Source organism: Labeo rohita, chromosome 16 (assembly GCF_022985175.1).
Source record: "Labeo rohita strain BAU-BD-2019 chromosome 16, IGBB_LRoh.1.0, whole genome shotgun sequence".
NCBI lineage: Eukaryota > Metazoa > Chordata > Actinopteri > Cypriniformes > Cyprinidae > Labeo > Labeo rohita.
This window is the reverse complement of record NC_066884.1, coordinates 25301397-25323168: the sequence shown is the minus strand read 5'-3', so window position 1 is coordinate 25323168 and position 21772 is coordinate 25301397. Positions and strand designations below refer to the sequence as shown.

The window sequence follows — 21772 nt, the reverse complement described above, 5'->3', positions numbered from 1 at the left end:
ATTGAATGAGGTCTGATCTGGAGTGTTGTGGTTCTGAAGTATAGTTGCAAGGAGGTGAAAAATATTCTAGGGAGATGTAGTCTGTAAGCAAATTTTTCCAATGCGTTATGTGAATTTTGTTTCAGGATTTCTAGTTCAAGAAGATAGTTTTCTTGGCGATGGCTAAAGCTACGAGGAATATCCTTTTGTTTGTTATTTCCTGATTGAGAGTTGATCCCCCAGTAGACAGAGTGAGGGGGATAATGGGATGTGGCAGCCCAGGAGTCGGGATAGGGATTCAGTGACGTCTTTCAAAAACTGTTTAATGGATGGGCAGTGCCATGTGGCGTGGATATACGTGTGTCCGGACAATTTTGTGAGCAGTGCAAACAAGTTTCTGATGTGAATCCCATTTTAGACAGCCTTTCCCCAGTGTAGTGTGTTCTATGAAGAGTCTGAGAGTTGAGTAGAGAGTTCTATGAATGAGCTGAAGGCTGGCGTTTTTAATCATGGGATAAATATTTTTACAAATTTGAGTCCAGAAGTTGGTATCAGGAGCAATAGATTATAGATTATAGATTATATCTTCTTCCCATTTGATTGTTGGTAAAGTTATAGTTTTATTTGAATTTTTTATAATTTTGTATAATTTGGAAAGTAGTTTTTTTCTGGGAAGATATATTAATTAAATCCGCTGATTTGAGTTGCAAATAATTCAAGAATTGATTGCTCCCGATACCGTACTCCTAGACTAAGTAGGAAAACTAAACTAAGTTGTTAGACTGAAAAATGTGATTAATATGTGTAATACCCTTTTCTGCCCATTTATGGAAATTCGGAATGAATTTTGAACGAACTCATGATCCATTGATTCAAAGAGCCATTTACCTAATCCCTGAATGAATCAGCCGTTTGAACAAGCGAAGACATTTACCACCATGCTGGCAGATTTTGTTTTTTATTTAAAGTATCATTTCATAAAAACAAAAATAAATAAATATATATATTTTTATATCTATCTATCGATCTATCTATCTATATATATATATATATATATATATAAACATATTTAATTGACTGACAGCCCTAATATATATATAGTCTATTTTATTTTTATCCTGAAAATAAATAGTTGCAAAAGAAAATTTTTTGTGAAGGTTCAAGACACAGTTATTGTTGAAAGAAGGACACAGAAACGTTTATTTTTTATTTATTATTATTATTATTATTATTATTATATTTAATTAATGTGGCTGAATCATTATAGCATCTTGTTTAGCTCATCCTTATGTCCATGCCTACGTTCCTGGTTGATATCTATATTTTCATCACAAAATGACTGTTAGTGATAATTAATATAATAATTTGAAATACATGTTGTTGCACATAGAATAAGAAAACAAAAATAAATACAAACTCAGAACATTTATTTATTTATTTATTTATTTTTAGTTGCTTTTATAACAATCACTGCTAAAAGCCTTAAATGTAAAATCTGACAAACAGGTTATCAGAATAGGGATACTTTAGATAAGTGTTAAATTTTATCTAAAGTATCCCAACTTTTTAACATCTTTAACATTAGATTTCAATATTGTGTTGAAAATATAGCTCAATATCAAGTTCTTATTTACTGAACTGTTGTATAAAATCACTTTTAAGTTTGTGATAGATTGGGACAAAAACAGCACTCATTTCATATTGCTCTTGCTGTGATGTCCTATGATATGTGATATATATAAATATTACAATAAGGTTCCATTAGTTAATTTTAGTTAATGCCATAACTAACTATAAGCAATACATTTGTTAAAGTATTTATTCATCTTTGTTAACGATAGTTCACAACATCTCTGTACATTCTTATTTCTCAGGTAAATTAACATTAACATTAACTAATAAATGCTTTAGAAGTAGTTTTCATTGTTATTCCATGTTAACTAATAAAAATTCACTAACATTCATAAATGGAATCATATTGTAAAGTGTTACCAATTTATTTAAGATTAAATCATTGCAAATTATTAGGAAGAAGCAAAAAATAGGAAGCAGAAGTGTTCATTATATCAAGAAGTGCAAGACAATATAAGAACAATTAAACTTAAAGCAGGACTAAAGTGTTAATTGTGCTCTCCAGTAATATTTCCCTAGAGTATATGCCTAAATAATTACTTTGCCATCTTAATGGAGACAGTAGTATATCTAAACAGAAGTATATCTAAACTCAAAGAGAACTCCAAAAGCAAACACCATAAGTAAAATCCCACTAAATTCCATATACTCAAAAAGATGTTCTCCAAATGTGCACACTTAATCTGGGAGAAAAGATGCAGATGCTGACTGATGACAGGAATGGTTGTTGCTCTGAAAGAAGAGGATTTTTTCTTGTCCCATATTTTCTAAAAAGAAATATACACAGTTATTTAATTCTAGAAATCCTAAACCATTTTAACAGCCAAAGCTATCACACAGACAATGCTAAAGTCAAATTAAGATCAGATCTGAGATTTTGATATTATAAATTTTAATTTCATGATCATTTTTCAGTGAAATGTCTGAATTCATGGCAATTTCAAATTTCTCTGACAATTCCATCCAGTGATGTCAAATAATATTATTTGAAGAACATAATTGTCTAAAACTATCTATCATGACTACGACTAGCTTCAGTCTGAATTATTATGTCACCTGGTGCTTACCAATGTAAAACTAGAAAATACACATTTCTTCAGTACATTTACTCAGTAGTATGCTTCTGCTTCTTTTTCTTCCTCATTAAATCCAGCTTGAACAACCTCTTGAATACTCTTGATTTGTTCTGGAGGAGCAGAAGGTAGAATGGCAAGCAATTCTCGATCAATCTTATCTAGTCTTGCAGTGCTCTTCTGGTCATACTCATCTTTATTCTTCAGGACAAGCCTTAAGATGCCTTTTTGTGCTTCATCACAGCCGTTTCGAAGCTTCTGTCGCTCATGCTCAAATTCTGGCTTACTTTTATCCATGGCCATCAGTTTGCCCAGTGAACTGACACGGTCCATCAGGTACTTGGTGGAAACTTCTGTGTATGTTGCAGAGATCATATGAACCAGGCTGGCAATGTTACTGGCTTGGAAGGCTTGGTTGTAGAGAAGATCTTTTGAGAAGAGCTTTTCATTGTAGGAGAGGGCTTGTGTTTTCTCTGATGTGGAGACAAAGTTTGTGAGAGTTTTGCTCAGGCTGGTTTTCACAATGTTGGAAACCATCTGAAAGAAGTGAACCATCTTCTCCCACTGCTCTTTCACTCTTCCCATGGCATCCATTCCTTTGACCAGCATCTCTATGGTAGTTTTGAAGTCGATCTCTTTCACTTTACAATTTCTCATAGTGATCAGAATTTCCGTTAGTTCCTTCTGGTTCTTCTCTAGGTTCTCCACACACTTTTCATAAGTTTCTCTTGTCTTGTTCAGCTGAGCTCGGGTCTGCTCCACGGCAAATCTTGCATTCTCTGTGGCCTTCTGCAAGATATTTCTTTTTTCTGCTTTGTTTTCTTCTTTAAACATCATTGGTGGTTTTGGAAAAATGCCTGGAGAATTTGTGATGGCTTTGCTTTTGCTGTCAAAACTATAAGCTGACGTGATCAGACCCAAGACCTTGTTTATTAGTTCAGTGCTTTTTTCTTTGTCACATTGACCATGTGGTGCATATTTTGCAAGCTGGTTGCATATTTCTATGCCATCTTTGCATAACGTCTGAGCTTGTGTCTTCGCTGGGCAGTCAGAGATTTTCTTTAAAGTTTCATTGATTCTTTCAAACTGTTTTGCTGTGAAATCAGTCTTTGTCATTTTTTCCTTCTGGTCATACAGACTTGTCCAGTCAATGTCATCAACCAATTTATACACATTCATCAATTGCTGGATAGTCTGTGCACAGTTTAAAATTTCAGTTGACTTGCTATATACGTTTATTTCAGCTACCACATCTCTTGCACTTTCCTTTAATGGTGCACTTGCACTTTTAACTTGATTGAGGCTTGCAGTGTCTGCAATTGCTGCTGCTAAAGGCATTATTTGCAATTGCCGAGTTGCAGAGCTTATCATTCCATTAACCAGGACCATAACACTCTGTGATATCCCATCCACAACATCCATGCCAATCATTTCCCATCCTTTAGGGAGAGATTCGAGAGCTGTCTTGTAGCTCTCATGGGCCTGATCCAGTTCCTTCTCTATGGCACTCACTGCCTTCTTAGTCCTTTTCTTGATCTCCTCAGCTGACTGCTTCCTCAGTTTGCTCTCTTGTAGTTTCTTCTTGATTGCTTCTAGCTCTTCCCCATAGAAGTGCTCTGCATTCACACATGCTTCCAGCAGTTCTTGGATGATATTGATGACATCAGTGAAGCGCTTTTCAGCTACATTAGACAACTCAAGACATTCATCTGCAGTGTCTTGGATATTTTTCAGTTGATCAGGAAGAAGAGCTTTGACAACTTCATCATTGTCTTGGAACAGAATCTTCACAGCTGTCTTCATGTAATCTGGAACTTGGAGAGTATGGAGGCGAATCTGATCCATGCTCTTGTGGGCTTCATTAAATGCCCACCAACCAGAGTTACACACTTGCATGAGGCAAGCGCGAAAGGAATCAGGGTATTTGATGAATTGATAGCCATCTTTAGGGGGATTTTTATTGATAGAGAAATCTGTTGAGGATGAGATGAAAACCAGCTCTCCCAGGATGGCTATAGATAGAGGTGCTGGAGTCAGATACTCTTCCCAGTTGGCATAGGGCTGCATCATAAGTTTGGTTTGGTTCCTCATGTTCTCAGCAGTAGTAAGACTTTGAGTATGTTTTAGGATTGCAGAGTCCATGACTATCCTGTTCCTGCTCAAAACAAAGATAAAATTTGAAAGGGAATAACATTTTTTGTACTTTGTATCACAATTGGTAGAATTCGTCACAGCAACTTTTATTACACTCCTGTGTCAGCAGCACAAAACACATGCATTTTGACACACTCATTAACGTGTGATGAAGACTAACACAGATAAGAAGAAAAAAATTGCTGAATAAAGTCAATATTTTTGTTTTTGTTTGTTTTCCAGATGCGCTGTGTGTTGTTTACAAGCAGAGGAATGCACATGGATGGGCCGCGGTACTCTCATGAATGGCAGCAGGGACTGACATGGAAATTGTTGAATAAAGTTATTATTTTCTGCAGTGATGTCACAATTGTGTTGCATTATGGTTTATGAAGCAAATGTACATATGAGGTAGACTTGTTTGCTCGGTCTAAAAAAAGGTTGGCGTTAATGCTTCTGATTTATTTCGATGTAATGCGTTGCCGGATCCGCCAGAAAATGTTCAATTGGGTGGGTGGCATTTCATTTTTATAATGGTGCACAATTATGAGCAGCTATAAAATTCTAATACAAATTTATATATACAAATTGTAAAATAAATCACAAATTATAATGGCATTCGTTATAAGCAACATATAAAAGTCTAACCAAAACGAATTTATTTAAGAAACAGAGAAATTATAAAATAAAACACAAATTATTATGGCATTCGTAATAAACACCATATAAAATTCTAACAAAAACAAATTTTAATCTGAAAACTGAAATGCACCGATACACCTCTCATTTGGCACGAATACAAATATTTTCCTTATAGTAGTGGAAACAACTTACTATGACAGTTTTGGTCACGTAGATAAGAATGAGACATTATTCGGAATTGCAAAAGGTTTAGAGTGTGCAGATGAAACGCGGTCATGTTAGCTTATTTTCGGAGCATGCTGTTCGGGAACGCAGATCTGGGAGTTAATTATAACGAAGCACTTCGATGAGACTTTGCTCAAACATTTTAGAATGACAAAACATTTCAGATGCTGTGCAAAGAGATTGGTTTGTTGGTTAGTCCAGTTATGCTGTCCCATCGCAAAGTTACATGTATTTTTTTAATGCGCATTAAGGTGTTTCCATTGTAGTTTTTGCGCATGTTTTCTTACTGGATAAGAATTTTAACCACTTAGTTGAGCACATACGTTTTTTACGCGCATTTTTAGAATTTATGCATATCTTGGCGTTTCCATCCAGCGTTTTCTTTTTTTTTTTTTTAATATACAATACACCAAAATGTGCATAAAAACACATTAGTTATTAGCTTCTAGAGATTAGTGGTTCTTTGAGCTAAATGATTTGTTTGGCAATATTTAATGCTAGATCAGTACAATAAATGTTTTTCGTTCTCAATAGTAAGTTCGCTCGTGATAATGTGCAGGGGGGCCTGTTGAGTCATTTGTGATTGGCTGTTGTCCTCTGTCAATCGTCAACGACCGTTAGTAGTCTTAAATGCTGGTTTGACGTGTATTAAGGCGAGACACTGCAGGTGAATAGGGTAAAAAAAACAAAACTAATAGTTATCACCTTACCCAGTTATTTTTTAAATAGGTTTAAATATGCAAATGAGGCTTTATTTAATGAAGTATGCGCTAATTTGCATAAATGTTGAGTATTAAAAATCTAAACACTGGATGAAGTCAGTTTCAAAACTATTTTTTTTTTGACATATTAGAGTCAAATGTTTTTACAATGGGAATTTTGGGAATCGTCCCAGGTTACGTATGTAACCATGGTTCCCCAAGGGAACGAGACGCTGCGTCCGAAAACGCATTGGGAACGCCTTTGGTGGAACCACGCTCTGAATGATGTGTAATCTAGCCAATCAAACGATGATACGTCACGGGCGGATGACGTCATCGACCAGGAAGCATAAAAGCACGTGCGAAGCCGGCCGGCGTCAGCTTCTGAGGATGAAGCGAGCGCTCAGCAGGGATGCCGGAAGGATGGATCGAGACGCATCGTCTCGTTCCCTCAGGGAACCATGGTTACATATGTAACCTGGGACGTTCCCTTTCAGGAACTCGAGCTGCGTCCGAAAATGCATTGGGAACGAGATGCCCACGCCACCAGACTTCCAAGTCCCTGCCCAGTGGAGGAGCTAGGGCAAGAGAACGGAAGTGCCAGGAGTGGCTCGGACATCGAGGTTGTAAAACCTTACAAAGGTGAGGGGCGTGGACCATCCAGCAGCATTGCAGATGTCCTGAATTGGGACACCTGCCGTAAAGGCCTTAGAAGCACCCATAGCGCGTGTTGAGTGAGCCTTGACCCCCAGAGGAGAGGGGGAGGTCAGAGGACTCATAAGCAGTAGATATGGCATCTACAATCCATCTACTCAGTTTATTTCGAAGCAGGATACCCCTTCTTAGGGGGGGCCATAGCAGACGAACAACTGTTCTGATTTACGCCACAGAGCAGCTCTGTGGACATAGGCATCCAAGGCACGTACGGGACATATACAATTTAGCTTCTGCTGGTCGGGCTCCCGAAAGGGAGAAGGACAGAAAGCCTGGAGCACAACCGGCTGTGGTGCATTAGTGGGGACCTTAGGAACATACCCCGGCCTGGGGTAAAGGAAGGCTTTGATCATGCCAGGAGCAAACTCTAAATGTGAAGGGGCCACCGAAAGGGCCTGCAGGTCCCCAACCCACTTGAGGAAGAGGTAAGAGCTAGCAGTAGCGCTGTCTTAATAGTGAGGAATCGAACCGGTATCTCTTCTATTGGCTCGAATGGCGGCCTACAGAGAGCCTCAAGCACCACAGCCAGGTCCCAAGTAGGGACACGGGGTCGTGTCGGAGGTCTCAGCCTCAGCACACCGCGGAGGAAACGTACGACCAGGGGGTCTTTACCCACTGGCATGCCACCAAGAGGGGCATGGTAGGCCGAGATTGCTGTCACGTAGACCTTCAGGGTGGAGTGGGCTAACCCTGTGGAGAAACGGGCCTGCAAAACCTCCAGTACTGTACCGACTGGGCAGTTAGCTGGGTCTTGCTGGCGTTCTCCACACCATGAAGTAAAAAGCTTCCACTTCAGGGTGTACAGTTTCCTCGTAGAGGGAGCTCTGGATTGGAGGATGGTCTCAACAACCTCAGTTGAGAGACCGGAGGCTATGAGCTGTGCTCCCTCAGGGGCCACACCCACAGCCTCCACAGCTACGGGCGGGGGTGAAGGATAGTGCCCCCCGCCTGTGAGAGGAGATCTCTCCTGACGTGAATCTCCCATGGAGAGCTGTCGAGGAGAGATATCAGGTCCGAGAACCATACTCGGCCCGGCCAGTACGAGGCTACTAGTAGAAGGCTGACCCCGTCCCGGCGTACTCTCTCCAGAACTTCCGGGAGCAGAGCGATCGGGGGAAAGGCGTACAGACGAAGCCTCGGCCACGTCTGTACCATAGCATCCAGCCCCAGGGGAGCTGGATGAACTAGAGAGAACCAGAGGGGACATTGTGCATTCTCCCTCGTGGCAAAGAGATCTACTTGGGCTTGACCAAAGATTCCCCATATCTGCTTCCTGGCAAGGAGCTCCCAATACCGGGCCCTGACTCAGGAACCACGGCTTCCTCCACATATCTAAGGCACGTAGCCCTCGGCGCGTGACCTTGATCATGCGGAGCGGGTTTCCCTTGGGGAGAACCCTTTGGTTTTGAGCCACCACTGTAGGGGTCTCATGTACAGCAGGCCAAAAAAGGTATCACGTTGGACGCAGCTGCCATCAGACCCAGCAGTTGTTGGAACTGCTTGACAGTGAGTGACCGGCCTTCTTTGACTCTCTTGACTGCGGCGAGGATCGACTCGATCCGAGCAGGGGACAGACGTGCCTGCATCATGGTCGAATCCCACACCACGCCCAGATAAGTGGTCCTCTGTGATGGAGAAAGCACACTTTTCTTGGCGTTTAGTCTTAACCCCAACGTTTTCATGTGAGCGAGAACGACATCTCGATGTCGAACCGCTAAACTCTCTGACTCTGCTAGGATCAGCCAGTCGTCGATGTAATTCAGTATTCGAATGCCCTGGAGTCGAAGAGGGACCAGGGCAGCATCTACACATTTCATAAACGTGTCTATAATGGGCCGCAGCCCTCCATCCTTCTTTGGAACAATGAATAGCATAACCTTTTTCTACAGTGCGCAGGACCCATGCAGACACATTTGGCAGTAGCTTCTACACTGCTAAATAGTCTACTAAAGGAACCAGCCGCTCGAGGCTGGCCTCTGGTGTTGACTGAACTACTGGCTCAGAGACCTGTAACGGCGGACCAACAGGAGACTGCCGAGCTAACTGTTCTAGAGACCCCCGAGGGGGTAGCGAGCGCCCCCGGTTCCGATACGTTCTCGGGCAGAGAAATCCGGGACATGAGCTCGCTGGAGGCCGTTGTGCCCTGTATCACTGGCAGAGACAACAGACTGACCTCCCGAGGGCACCGAGGAGAGACGGACACCGTGTAATGCGGTGCTACCTGCTGTTCCTCGGTAGGGGCTGCCCTCGGCGGTCCTGGCATGGCGTCAGGACCGCTTTGTGGCCGGGGGCTTCCGGGACTGAAGCACCAGCAGGTCGGGCCTCGCCTTGGAGGACCCTGGCCTAGAGTGCCGCGGGTCTCGGTCCCGGGACGGGGGAGCACGAGTCGCGACACTCAACTTCTGTACTTCTCGGTATGAGGAGCTGGTACTCGATTGCGGCTGCTCACGCCCAGCAGCCGCAGAGGTTAGAGAACAGCAAGGCAGGTACCGCTGGAACGCCGCCGCTTGCTTACGAGCCTCCTGGTACCTGCTGACGACAGAGTTGACTGCGTCGCCAAACAGGCCCAAGCGGGGTGTCCAAGAGGAAGACCCTGTCCTTCTCTTTCATATCGGACGGGGTCAACCACAGGTGCCTCTCCGTCGCCACCATGGCTGCCATAGACCGCCCCACTGCCCGGGCGGTCTCCTTGGTGGCGCGGAGAGCGAGATCAGTGGTCCTGCGGAGTTCTTCTAAGTCTACTTTCTCGCCGTCTGCTAACCCCTTAAGCAAGTCAGCCTGGTATGCCTGAAGCAGCGACATAGTATGAAGGCATGCTCCAGCCTGACCTGCTGCCGAGTACCCCTTACCCACCAGCAAAGATGTAGTGCGAAGCGGCTTGGAGGGTAAGGTAGGAGCCTTCAATGACGATGCCGCGCCGGGGGACAGATAGCTGGCTAGCGTTTGTTCCATCCGGGGCATCGCCTTATAAGCTCGCTCGTCGAGCCCCCCACATTCCCATAGTAGTCAGAGGCGGGGATAAACAAGCGAGCCGAGTATGGTCTTTCCCACGACCTCGCGATCTCAGCATGGAGGTCAGGGAAGAAAGGAAGGCTCCTTCTTGGAGATGATGGTTTGCTCCGCAGAAAGCGTTCGTCCAGCTTGCTTTTCTGCGGAGTGACTTTTTCCTCGGCGGGCCAGTCGATGTTTAACTTGGCCACAGCACGACTCACTACCTTCAAGAGCTCCTCATACTGCACCGACTGAGGGCTCGCTTCCTCAGCGGTGCTTTCGAGGTCGACCTCCTCGGAGGACGATAGATGGAGAGATGAGCCCGTCCCTTGGGAGGAAGTAGCCGCGGTGCGGGCTTCCGAACCCTCAGAACGGGCAGCGGACCTGCCGGGTAAGGAAGGAGATAGGGGGTCACCCGTCTCCATTCCCTCCAAAAGGTCCATCTGCGAACCCCAAGAGTGTAGCGCCCGCTCCGCCTCGGTGGAAGCGGGGCCAGCACCCTAGGGAACGCTGGTGAAGGCTCCCTCCTCGAAGAGGAGGCTCCCAAGCAGATCACGCACATGCTGTGTGAATCCCCGCTTGTGATACAGCGTTTACAAGGGAGAACACACAGCCTGAAACGTGGCCCGCTCTCTCCACTCTTAACTAATTGCTTTTGGCTTTGAGACATTATCCTCAAAAAGAAAGCTGTGCTAACTTGCACAAAAAAAAGGAGGATAACAAAGACACAAACACACAGAGCGCTCCGCTGAAAGACAGAAGCTGACGCCGGCCAGCTTCGCACGTGCTTTTATGCTTCCTGGTCGATGACGTCATCCGCCCGTGACGTATCATCGTTTGATTGGCTAGATTACACATCATTCAGAGCGTGGTTCCGCCAAAGGCGTTCCCAATGCGTTTTCGGGCGCAGCTCGAGTTCCTGAAGGGGAACTTATTTTGTCGCTCCATAATTCCGAAAAACAAAAAAAACATAAAAACCTTAGAACAGACATATATGTAGTTTTCTGTCTGTTCTAAGGTTTTTATGTTTTATATATATATATATATATATATTACAATTTTTGGGGGGAATAAAATGTTGTATAAAATAAAGCAAATTATATATGAAAAACAAAAAAAAAAACCTTTAGGATATAGTCTTTTGGATGTTTTCTTTCCACTAGTATGAAAAAACACTATGAAAAACCAAAAAGCCCAAAATCTCAAACTTGACAGGTGCATGAAAAAACAGCATTTTTGCCTGCAAAGTCTTAAAGGGGTCATCGGATGCAAAGTTCACTTTTACATGTTGTTGGAACATTAATGTTGGCAGTCTATTTACATATCTACCATATAATGATAAATATCCATGCAGTGGATTCCACACACAGGGATGTAATTTAGACAAGAATATCTACGATTGCGCGATTGAGGTGTTGTGTTGCTGGATGTAATAATGAACATAGTGGTCGTCATTTACTCCCGACATCTGAACTGCTGAAGATGCAGTGGATTACGTTTGTATCTGAAGGGAATGCACCTCCCGATCTACATAAATGTTCGCACAAATCATTTGTGATCCAGCTTCACTTACAGCCGAAGTGAGTATAAGTGTTTTTTATAATCTCTGCAGTCACCTTTCCTAATAACATGCTAGTTAGCAAGTTTTGCGGCTAAACACGCTAAACGTGGCTAAAGTAAACAGGCTCGCCACTCCACAGAGAGAAGAGACGGGTGGGGTGAGCAGAGCTCATTTGCATTTAAAGGAGCGATCCATCAAAATGGGTTTTTGCAGAGCTCATTTTGACAAAGTAAAAATGGTGTTGTTTTACACTACCATTGAGAATTTTTAACCAAAGTATATTTTATACTTTTTATTAAGACCCTAAGGAATAATATCAGCTTGTGGAAAATGGGCATCTGATGACCCCTTTAAGCCCGAAACACACTACATGATTTTTCGGCTGTCCCAGACAAAAGATTGGCATTGTGAAATAATTGTGTCTTTTTGCCACACTATTTTGAAATATAATTTAAATAACTATGTCCAACACAATTTCAGTCACAAAAGGACATTGTAAGAAGCTATAGCCATACCGTCACTATATCATATCCAACATGTATCCACCTACCTAGCAAAAACTTGATATTGTTGAGGACCAGGGATGTTGGTCTTATGAAGGACTAAAATAAGCCAGCAATGAAAAAAAGTAATAAAATATTGTGAAAAATACAGTTGCAGTGAAAAGATTACATTGTATCAGAGCTATCCCCTCCTAATTATATTTAAAGGTAATGCACAGAATATTACATGATAAAATATAAAGATTTCACGGTAATCTGATTCTGTAATTTTTTTAGTTACGAAAACATTACTTAAAACTATGTTTTACTACGTTTATACATGTAAAGACGAGCAGAGTATAGAATACTATGAGTTAACATTAGCTAGAGAATACATACATATTAACAGTGTAAACATGAACCATGAGACCATATAAATGTATGGTTAAATGTTACTAAATTAATAAGTTAATTAATTTAAGAGGGGGTGGAGTTATGAGGTTTCACTGACAGTTTGAGCGGATCCAACAAGATTTAGTCACAAGCAATACCTCTCACTGGCTAAATATTTGTAAAACAGGCAGACAAACGTAAAGGGTGACCAACAGGCATTGATTTATTGAAGAAAAAACACTGCCACCAAAAAAAAGGCACTTTGGAGTGTAGGGGAAAAAGGTTGAGCCCTTCCTGTGCACGTGTCTGTTCATCATTGTACAGTTTACATCCATCTCGTACCCAAGTTCATTAGATCCATGTTGCACAGTGTGATCAGCAATGATCTTATTGGATTGTTAAAATCGTGCAGTGTGTAGAAAGCTTCAGGCACATCACACACATCCTATAAAGATCCCATAAAGACACGTGACATCCCCAGGTGAAAAAACATATACTTGAATGCACTAAAAAAATACTTAAATACCAACAGGTATATTTGTAGCATGTTCTTATTTTTGTGCTAAATAAAATTGTAAAAGTTATACACTATTAATAAACTAATTTAAAGTATATTTCTACTTTAGCAGTACTTCAGTGCAATTACAACAGTATACTAAATACCAATTTTTAGTGCAGTGGAATAAAGTATACTACTGCAAAAATATAGAGGACTTTTATTAGTGTATTTCTTAAAAGTGTGTTTTGAATGATTTAAAAAATTAGTTCAATGTTAGTTTAAAGTTTAAATTAAATTAGTTGTAAAATATATTGGTAATGTATTAGTTATAAAATAGAGCACTTTAAGTACATTATGGAAGTGTACTAAGTGCACTTAAATAAAGTGTATTTTACTGCACTTTTTTCACCTGGGTTGGGATGTAACAAATAATGTGAAGCGTATTGTTCCACTTGATTGATTAAAGAGATGATTTCTCCTTTTTGGTGGTTGTGGTGTCCCTCATTGCGTGCTGGGGTCTGCTGTGTGCACTTGGGCTCTTTCTTTGCATGTGTGCAGTGTAGATTAGGAAATAATTTATTACTGACGAGTCTTCCCTGTAATCTAGGCTGCAGCTCTATGGAGGTTTTTGAATGGTTTATGTTGATGAAAGTCTTTATTAGAGTTGATGTTTTTATACTGTTCTAACAGGATTTAGTATTTTTTTGAGCTATACCTGTGTCTCTGTGTTTTGCTTACTTTGAGTTCCGAAACTTGTAGTATGTTTTTACTGTAGAGCAACCTATTGTTTGTAAATATCAAGAATATTTTGATTCTCCATTTCATGACCCCTTTAAAAATACCTGCATGTAATTACATCTGCAGTTAACATTGTTATTACATCTGTAACTGTCCCTAACCTTAAAAATCCACCTCAATAGAACCTAATGCATTTTGCATTAGGCATGAATATGGTAATGAATATAGTAATGCAGTAAGTATTGTACCCAACTATATATATAAAGACACCTAATAATTATTATATATATATTTTGTTTAATTGCCTTACCTTGTTGGAAGGTCTTAGGTTAAGATCTGGTAGCAGTAGAATGGTGAAATGAATGCATGCCTCCAGTTTTATTGTGATCTGAAAGGGGCGGAGGTGGAAGATGAGGTCTTGGGGTGGAGAATGATAACTCAAACATTCTGTCTTCATGCTATTATTCCCAGATTAAACGAAAACTGTATGTAGATGGCGACAAAATCTCACTTTATAAAGTATACTTAAAAGAGGGTAGGAGGTAAGGGAGTGACGGTGATAATAAAAAATCATCAGTACTAATGTACTGAAAATTGCATAGCTTTCAGTAATGTTTTGCATCATATGTATCGTTTTCTAGCAAGTGTCTTTATACATTTTGGAATTACATTATAGCTGTAGAATTTTCAGCTTGTTGCACTTTTTTTGGTAAAAAACATTTTAATGAAGAAAGATAAAATTGATTCAAAAAGACTTTTGTGGTGAGGCCAGTAAACATAAAAAAAAATTCAGATTTGACTGGTCAACCAAAAATTATATAATGAAAATGTATTAATTAAATAAAAAATCATTTTAAAAAAGCTGATTTTATATAGAAATATGGCCATGAAATAATACTTCCTAAAATAAAAATAGTCCAATGAGGAACTAAATGAAACTAATTGTTACGAATCTGGTCGCTGTTCTGCGGACCGCTCACCACCAGATGTCACCCTCACTCTACTTACACACACACACAGTCTGTTGCATTCCACCCCAGACTTCATTATCCATCAGCCACCACTCGTGTCACCCGCGTCCAATCAGAGACTGTATAAAAGCCCCGGACCTTCCCAGTGCACTTCACGGATTGTTGTGATTGTATTGCTGTATTTGTTTCGTTAGTGTTTCCTAGTTTCCCAGTGTTTAGTTCTCTTGCCTGGCCCATCCCGTTTTCGAGCCTACGCCGCCTGCCTTTTCGGACTCTCGCTCTTGCTTATTGGATTATTCTCTACGATTGCCTGTTATATTCCTGTCTGCTCCTGTCTCGACCCTGCCTGTATGACCATGTCTTTTGTCACGTCCTACAAATAAAAGCATGGATCCGCTCGCCTCTCGCCTCTCACTCGTTGTAACAGAACAATCCGTCACTACAGGATCCAGCAGCTTCACCCCCGGACAATCAGCCGATACGGACACAGACAGAACTCTATGCCGGATCAAGCAAGGACCAAACACACTCAAACAATATACCCGTGAGTTTCTGGCCATAGCCAACTATTCCACCCTCCCGGACAGTATAATAATAGAAATATTTTGCGATGGGGTAAATCAGCCTTTGAGGGCGAGGCTGAGATGCGAGGGTCCGCGTTCATCGCTCGCGGCATTTTTGAACTTTGCTTTGTTGTGTGTGGGTTCGCCGTGCACCGTAGAGGTCGCGGAGAGGGAATGCGACAACGGGGCAATGGCGACCGTGCGTCCCGCTCGCAGATGGACGGTCATGCCGGAGCACGATCCCACAAACACGTTTGCCGCCTGGATCGCTCGTGAAATGGCGGCCGTGTCGGAGCGCGCTGGAGCAATGGCGACGGCTATGAATAGCTCTGCTCTAATGGCGGCGACAGCGGCGCCTGTTCACAAAATGGCAGCCGCGCCGGAGCGCGTTCATACCCTGGCAGCGACAACAGAGTCCGTGCACAAGATGGCGGCGACTGCGGTGCCCGTTCGCACGAAGGCGGCGGTGCCAGTGCGCGCTCACGAGATGGCGGCGACGGTGGAGCCCGTTCACAAAATGGCAGCGAGAACAGAGCTCCCTCACGTCACAGCTGCCATACCAGAGTCAAGTCAAGTCGCAGCTGTGTTTCCTGAGTCAAGTCAAGTTTCCAAGTCAAGTCAAGTTACAGCTGCATTTCCTGAGTCAAGTCAAGTTTCCAAGTCAAGTCAAGTTGCAGCTGTATTTCCTGAGTCAAGTCAAGTTTTCAAGTCAGGTCAAGCTGCAGCTGTGTTTCCTGAGTCGAGTAAAGTCACAGCTGCCACCCCTGAGTCAAGTCAAGCTACAGCTGCTGTTCCTGCGTCAAGTCAAGTCAGAACCGCTCTTAAGGCAAGTCAAGTTAAAACTGTGTTTCCTGTGTCAAATCAAGCCAGAACTGTTGTTTTAAATTTCAAATTACAGCTGTTGCCTCTGTCTCAAGTCAAATTACAGCCATCTTTCCTGAGCCACTGCACAAGATGGCTGCCACGCCAGAGCCACCGCACAAGATGGCTGCCACGCCAGAGCCATTGCACAAGATGGCTGCCACGCCAGAGCCACTGCGCAAGATGGCCGCCGTCTCCAAGCAACTGCATAAGATGGCCGCCGTCTCCAAGCCACTCCACAATATGGACGCCATTCCAGAACCTGTGGTCAGCACCCGGACGCCACCTGTGGTCATGATGGCCCACGTGCTGGACACACCCCTAATGACAGTATGGGCAGCTAAAGTGGCGCTCCTTCATGTCGCGGCGGATACCCCTGAGTCAAGTCAAGACACAGAGTCAGGTCAAGACACAGAGTCAAGTCAAGCCAAAGTTGTCGTTCTCCATGAGTCAAGCCAAGTCACAGCTGTTCCCCACGAGTCAAGTCACGTTACAGCTGTTGTTCCTGAGCCAAGCCATGTTGTTCTTGAGTCCAGCCACGTTACAGCTGTTGTTCCTGAGTCAAGCCATGTTGTTCCTGAGTCAAGTCCCATTACAGCAGATCTCCATGAGCCAAGCCAGGTTACCGCAGGTCCTTATGAGCCAAGTCAAGCTGCTGCTGTTATTCCAGAGCCAAGTCAAGCCTCAGCCGCTGCTCCAGAGTCAAGTCAGGCTACAGCTGAAGCCTCCAGGTCCAGTCAAACTTCCAGGTCCAGTCAAGCTTCCAAGTCCAGCAACATCAGGGCTGTCGTTCCTGCGCCAAGCAACGTCAAGGCGGTTATTCCTGAGTCAAGCAAAGTCGCTGTCGTGGTCCCTGAGTCAAGTAAAGTCATTGATCTTCACAAGCCAGTTCAAGTCACCGCTGGTCTTCACATGTCAAATTAAGTCACTGCTGATCTCCATGGGCCAAGTCAAGTCACCGTTGATCTCCATGAGTCAAATCAGGTCACCGCTGATCTTCACGAATCAAGTCAAGTCACAGCCAATCTCCACGAACCAAGTCAAACCACAGCTGATCTTCATGAGCCAAATGAAGTTATTATTGCTGTTCCAGAGCCAAGTCACGTCTCGTCTGACCGTCCAGAGCCCCGTCACGTTTCGTCTATCTGTCCAGAACCTCACCACGCCCCGCCTGATGGCTCAGAGTCCAGTCACGTCCCGCCTGACGACCCAGAGTCAAGTCACGTCTCGCCTGACGGCCCAGAGTCAGGTCACGTCCCGCCTGACGGTCCAAGTCACGTCCTCTCCGATGGCCCAGAACCAAATCACGTCCCGTCTGACCACCCAGAGCCTTACCGTGCCCCGTCCGACGGCCCTGAGTCAGGTCATGCCCCATCCAACGACCCTAAGTCAAGTCACATCTCGTCAGACATCCCAAGATCACGGCCTATCATGATAGCCAGCGTACTGGACCCACCACAACCTCCCGCTGCTGCTCTTCCTTTAATGGCGGTTGCCATTTGGTGTGTGTGGGCTGCACACTGTGCCCCTGAGGCCACGTCTGTTCACAAGTCAGCTTCTGAGGCCACGTCTGTTCACAAGTCAGCTTCTGAGGCCACGTCTGTTCACAAGTCAGCTCCTGAGGTCACGTCTGTTCCCAAGTCAATCCCTGAGGCCACGTCTGGTCACAAGTCACCAGAGCTCCCCTCACTTCGAGAAGCCATGCCAATGCCTCCTGAGGTGTCAGCCTTGGCTGTAGATCCTCCCATGGAGGCGGCATCCCCCTATAACCTCTCTGCTTCTCCCCTTGTTCTGTCAGCCTCCTCTGTCTCTGCTTTTCCCAGGTCCCAGACCATAACGCGGTTTCCTGCTCCGTCCCAGCTCCCGCCTGGTCACAAGCCTGCTCCAGAGCTCCCGTCTGATCTCAAGCCTGCTCCAGAGCTCCCGTCTGATCTCAAGCCTGCTCCAGAGCTCCCGTCTGATCTCAAGTCTGCTCCAGAGGTCCCGTCTGGTCTCAAGTCCACCCCAGAGGCCTTCCCCGTCGGAGAAGCTGCGCCAATGCCTCCAGAGGTGTTGAGGGCTGCGGCGCCCCCTGTTCCGCCCCAGAGGGCTGCGGCGCCCCCTGTTCCGCCCCGGAGGGCTGCTGCGCCTCCTGTTCCGCCCCGGAGGGCTGCAGCACCTCCTGCTCCACCTCCTGTTCCGCCCTGGAGGGCTGCTGCGCCTTCTCCCCCTGTTCTGTCTGCCTCTTCTGTCCCTGCTTTCCCCAGGTCCCAGACCGTGACACAGATTCCTGTTTCACCTGGGAGGGCTGCTCCGCCTCCTGTTCCGCCCTGGAGGGCCGCTCTGCCTCCTGTCCCGCCTCCTGCTCCACCCTGGAGGGCGTCTGCGCCTCACAATCTGCCACCGGCTCCGCCCTGGAGGGCTCTTGCGTCGCCTGCTCCGCCTCCAGCTCCGCCCTGGAGGGTTCCTGCTCTGCCGGTCCTGCCTCAATCACCGGGTCCTCCGCAGGGACCTGGTCCTCCAGCCCTCACCCTGTCTCGCTCCCGCCCCACCGCTCCCCTGGACTGTTATTCTGTTGGAGCGTCTGGAAGCCGCTCCTTGGCGGGGGGGCTATGCTACGAATCTGGTCGGTGTTCTGCGGACCGCTCACCACCAGATGTCACCCTCACTCTACTTACACACACACACAGTCTGTTGCATTCCACCCCGGACTTAAAACTAATTTTACTCTCAATAGCTCTGTTTTCATCCAAAGTTGCAGAAAGTTGAAGATCCACAATTTAAATTATGCGCAAAATTAAAACATTTGCAAATAAGCACTGTTTCCATCCAATGAGTCAAAGATCTTCACTTCCTGATAAACTGGCACTAAGTATCACTAAGAAATGTAGGAGAAGTCATTGAATATAATAATTTTCATATAATAAATTACTTGCACCTCAGAGCGAGCAGACAAAACAAATGTGGTCATTGCTTTCAGAGGTGGATGCCTGCTGTTTGGGAACGCAGTTCTGTAATATAGTTCTGGGAGGCAATTGACCATATGCACGGAAACATATGCATCAGAAAATTAGAAAAATAATAATTGCAATATCGTAAATAATGATAGCGGCATGAACGTTCAGTTTCATATTATTTAACAACACATAATTAAAATTCTGAGACTGGTAATTCCAGAAGAGGACATAGACGTGTAGTTGTTCATTTAAATGCTGAAAGCTAAACACACTCATAGCTGTTTAATCCAACGTTAGCAAGCTAGAGATGCTTCTCTTCAACTACGTCTTAGTAGTATTCTTGATAATCAATAACTTGCTTTCATAGTCATGAAGATATTTTTAAAATCTTGCAGCATTTTAAAGTCTTTATTGTTTTTCAACTTTACAGCTGTGCAGTAAAAATCACTTTAAAGATTCACTTTTCATTCAAAAAGACGACATGAAAAAAATGCTTTTTCACTGAAAACTTTTTTAAGATGAAAATGACATGAAATTACCCTTAACCAGAAGATGGCAGTAGAGCAGAGGTGGCAAACGTCGGTCCTAGAGAGCCGCAGCCCTGCAGAGTTTTGCTTTAACCCTAATCAAACACACCTGAACAAGCTAATCAAGATCTGAAGGGTTACTAGGTAGCTACAAGCTACGAGTTTTGATTTGGGTTGGAGCTGAACTCTGCAGGGCTGCGGCTCTCCAGGACTGGAGTTCGCCACCCCTGCAGTAGAGGATCACTCATTGGCTGCAGCTGCCATTTCAACTCACATAGTTTTTTTCACATCTTGCTTTTCATTTAATATAAATTATAGTATAACTAGTACTTTTACCGCTCTGAAGTATATAGTATAGCAAGTGCAGAAAGTCATTAAAATAAATAAATAAATAAATAAATAAATAAGCTCAGACACAAACAGCCTATAAGGATAAATTATTTAAATATTTATATATATATACAGTAATCAACATTTGAAGTGGAACAAAACCTTTCATCAAAGTTGTCCTAAAACCAAAACAAAACCCATTCTTGTCTTAGGACAGCTTTGATGAACTTTTTTGATCCACTTCAAATGTTGACTACTGTAGTTCACTACAAATTAAATAAGTTAAATATGAATCATATAAGAACTGAATAATGCATTCAATATGAATCAATATGAATTTTAAATATTTTAAATTTATTTAATAACTACATCTTTATTTAATAAGGACACTCATATTATGACACACTACAGCTGACCAGAAATGACTGAGCTGACTTGTCTAAAACAAGGAAGTAATCTGTGCATATGGTCAATTGTACAGAAATACTTGGACGACAGACTTTGCTCAGGCATTTCAGAATGACCATAACAAAATTTCAGCTGCTGTTCAACAAGATCGGTTCACTGGTTAGTGAGGTCAGTTTTCAGTCAGTTTTTTTTATGCGGCTCGCAGGCTGTGTATGTGTGGTGAAGAGCAGGCACATTCAGCTCTCGAGGGAGTTGAATGCGCTTGTTGTAAGCACTGGCTCCCTTCTCGCTTGAGTTCCGAGGTAATCTAGCATAGGTGGAGCGTGTTGAGCTCCCATGGGAGCTGAATACATGCTGCACGTTGCGCAGTTGCCCGCAATTCTTGGTTCATGGGCAAACAAGGAAAGAACCTGACGACAAATCTCTTCCCTATCAGTAATTTCCTAACAAATTTTATGATGTGGGTATCTGTCTGCAGTTTTTGGACAGGCTACTCTTGTCTCGCCTCAAGGGGCTTCCTGAGATTTGAGTCATCCACTTAACCATCATGCACATTCTCTGAGTTAGAGCTCCCCTCGCTGAGGCGTTGAGGGGCTTCACTCCTTAACTCTTCTCTGCAGTTTAATAGATGGTCAGGCCCGTATGGACCTCCCTGTCACACTGCCCTTACGGTTGAACTAGTGAATTGCCCCTCCGTGGGGCTTGAGAACACTGCTTTTCCAGAGGTACAAGTGAAAGGTGTTTCTGTGGAAAATCTTCCTAGTGCTTTGGCTCTGAGGAGTGATATCTGCGTTTGGAATACGTTCAGCTAAATAACAGCTGACGGTCTCCCCTTGGGTCCTGCTGGACTGTCCTTTTAATCTGGCACTGCCTTCTGTTTAGGCTGGGGTATGCTCCCCTTGCCACGAGGGCTATCTATGCACCTCCTATTACCAGTTTGAGTTGTAGGGACCACCTCAGCTCGAGAGTTGAGAGTTGCTTTTTGATCGAGCTAGCTTTGCTTCCCTCACCATAGAGGGTCACCTATGAGCATGCCGCTCCCTTTCTGAGCGTCTGAGTTTCACTCTCATCCTGAGAGTTGGATTTTCTGCTCTGTGGGTTCCACCGTGCAGCCATGCCAAGGGGTCAGGCATCCCCTTAGGCTGCTCTCATGGTGAGTTCAGCAGTGCTACCCTAAGGGTCTCTTACAAGCACAATGCTCCCCCCGGAGCATTTGGAGTTTGCTTCTCATTCTGAGAGTTGAGCTCTCTGCTCTCCAGAGCTCTGTGAGTCAGCAACTTCAAGTTGTTAGGTCTCTCTCAGCCTACTTGTTAAGTTGCTCACTTTGCTGGATGAGCTTAGCGGTGCACTCCTCACCCTTGGGGATCACCTACGAACCGCTCCATTCTGAGCGCTGGAGTTTCCCACTTATCC

General features: G+C 43.9%; 1 protein-coding gene across 2 annotated transcripts; it reads right to left on the bottom strand.

The window, feature by feature from the left end:
• Positions 1-1447: 1447 nt before the first annotated feature.
• LOC127178472 (uncharacterized) lies at positions 1448-14113 on the bottom strand. Of its 2 annotated transcripts, XM_051131360.1 has the most exons (4): positions 14074-14103; positions 12202-12253; positions 2679-4839; positions 1448-2378 (listed from the first exon to the last, which is right to left on the bottom strand). In XM_051131360.1, the coding sequence occupies exon 3, from the start codon at positions 4824-4826 to the stop codon at positions 2721-2723; it is 2106 nt and encodes a 701-aa protein (XP_050987317.1). In that variant the 5' UTR covers positions 4827-4839; positions 12202-12253; positions 14074-14103; the 3' UTR covers positions 1448-2378; positions 2679-2720. The 2 variants fall into 2 exon arrangements, with proteins under 2 accessions (XP_050987317.1, XP_050987318.1); XM_051131361.1 differs by lacking the exon at positions 12202-12253 and having other exon boundaries at positions 14074-14113.
• Positions 14114-21772: the final 7659 nt, after the last annotated feature.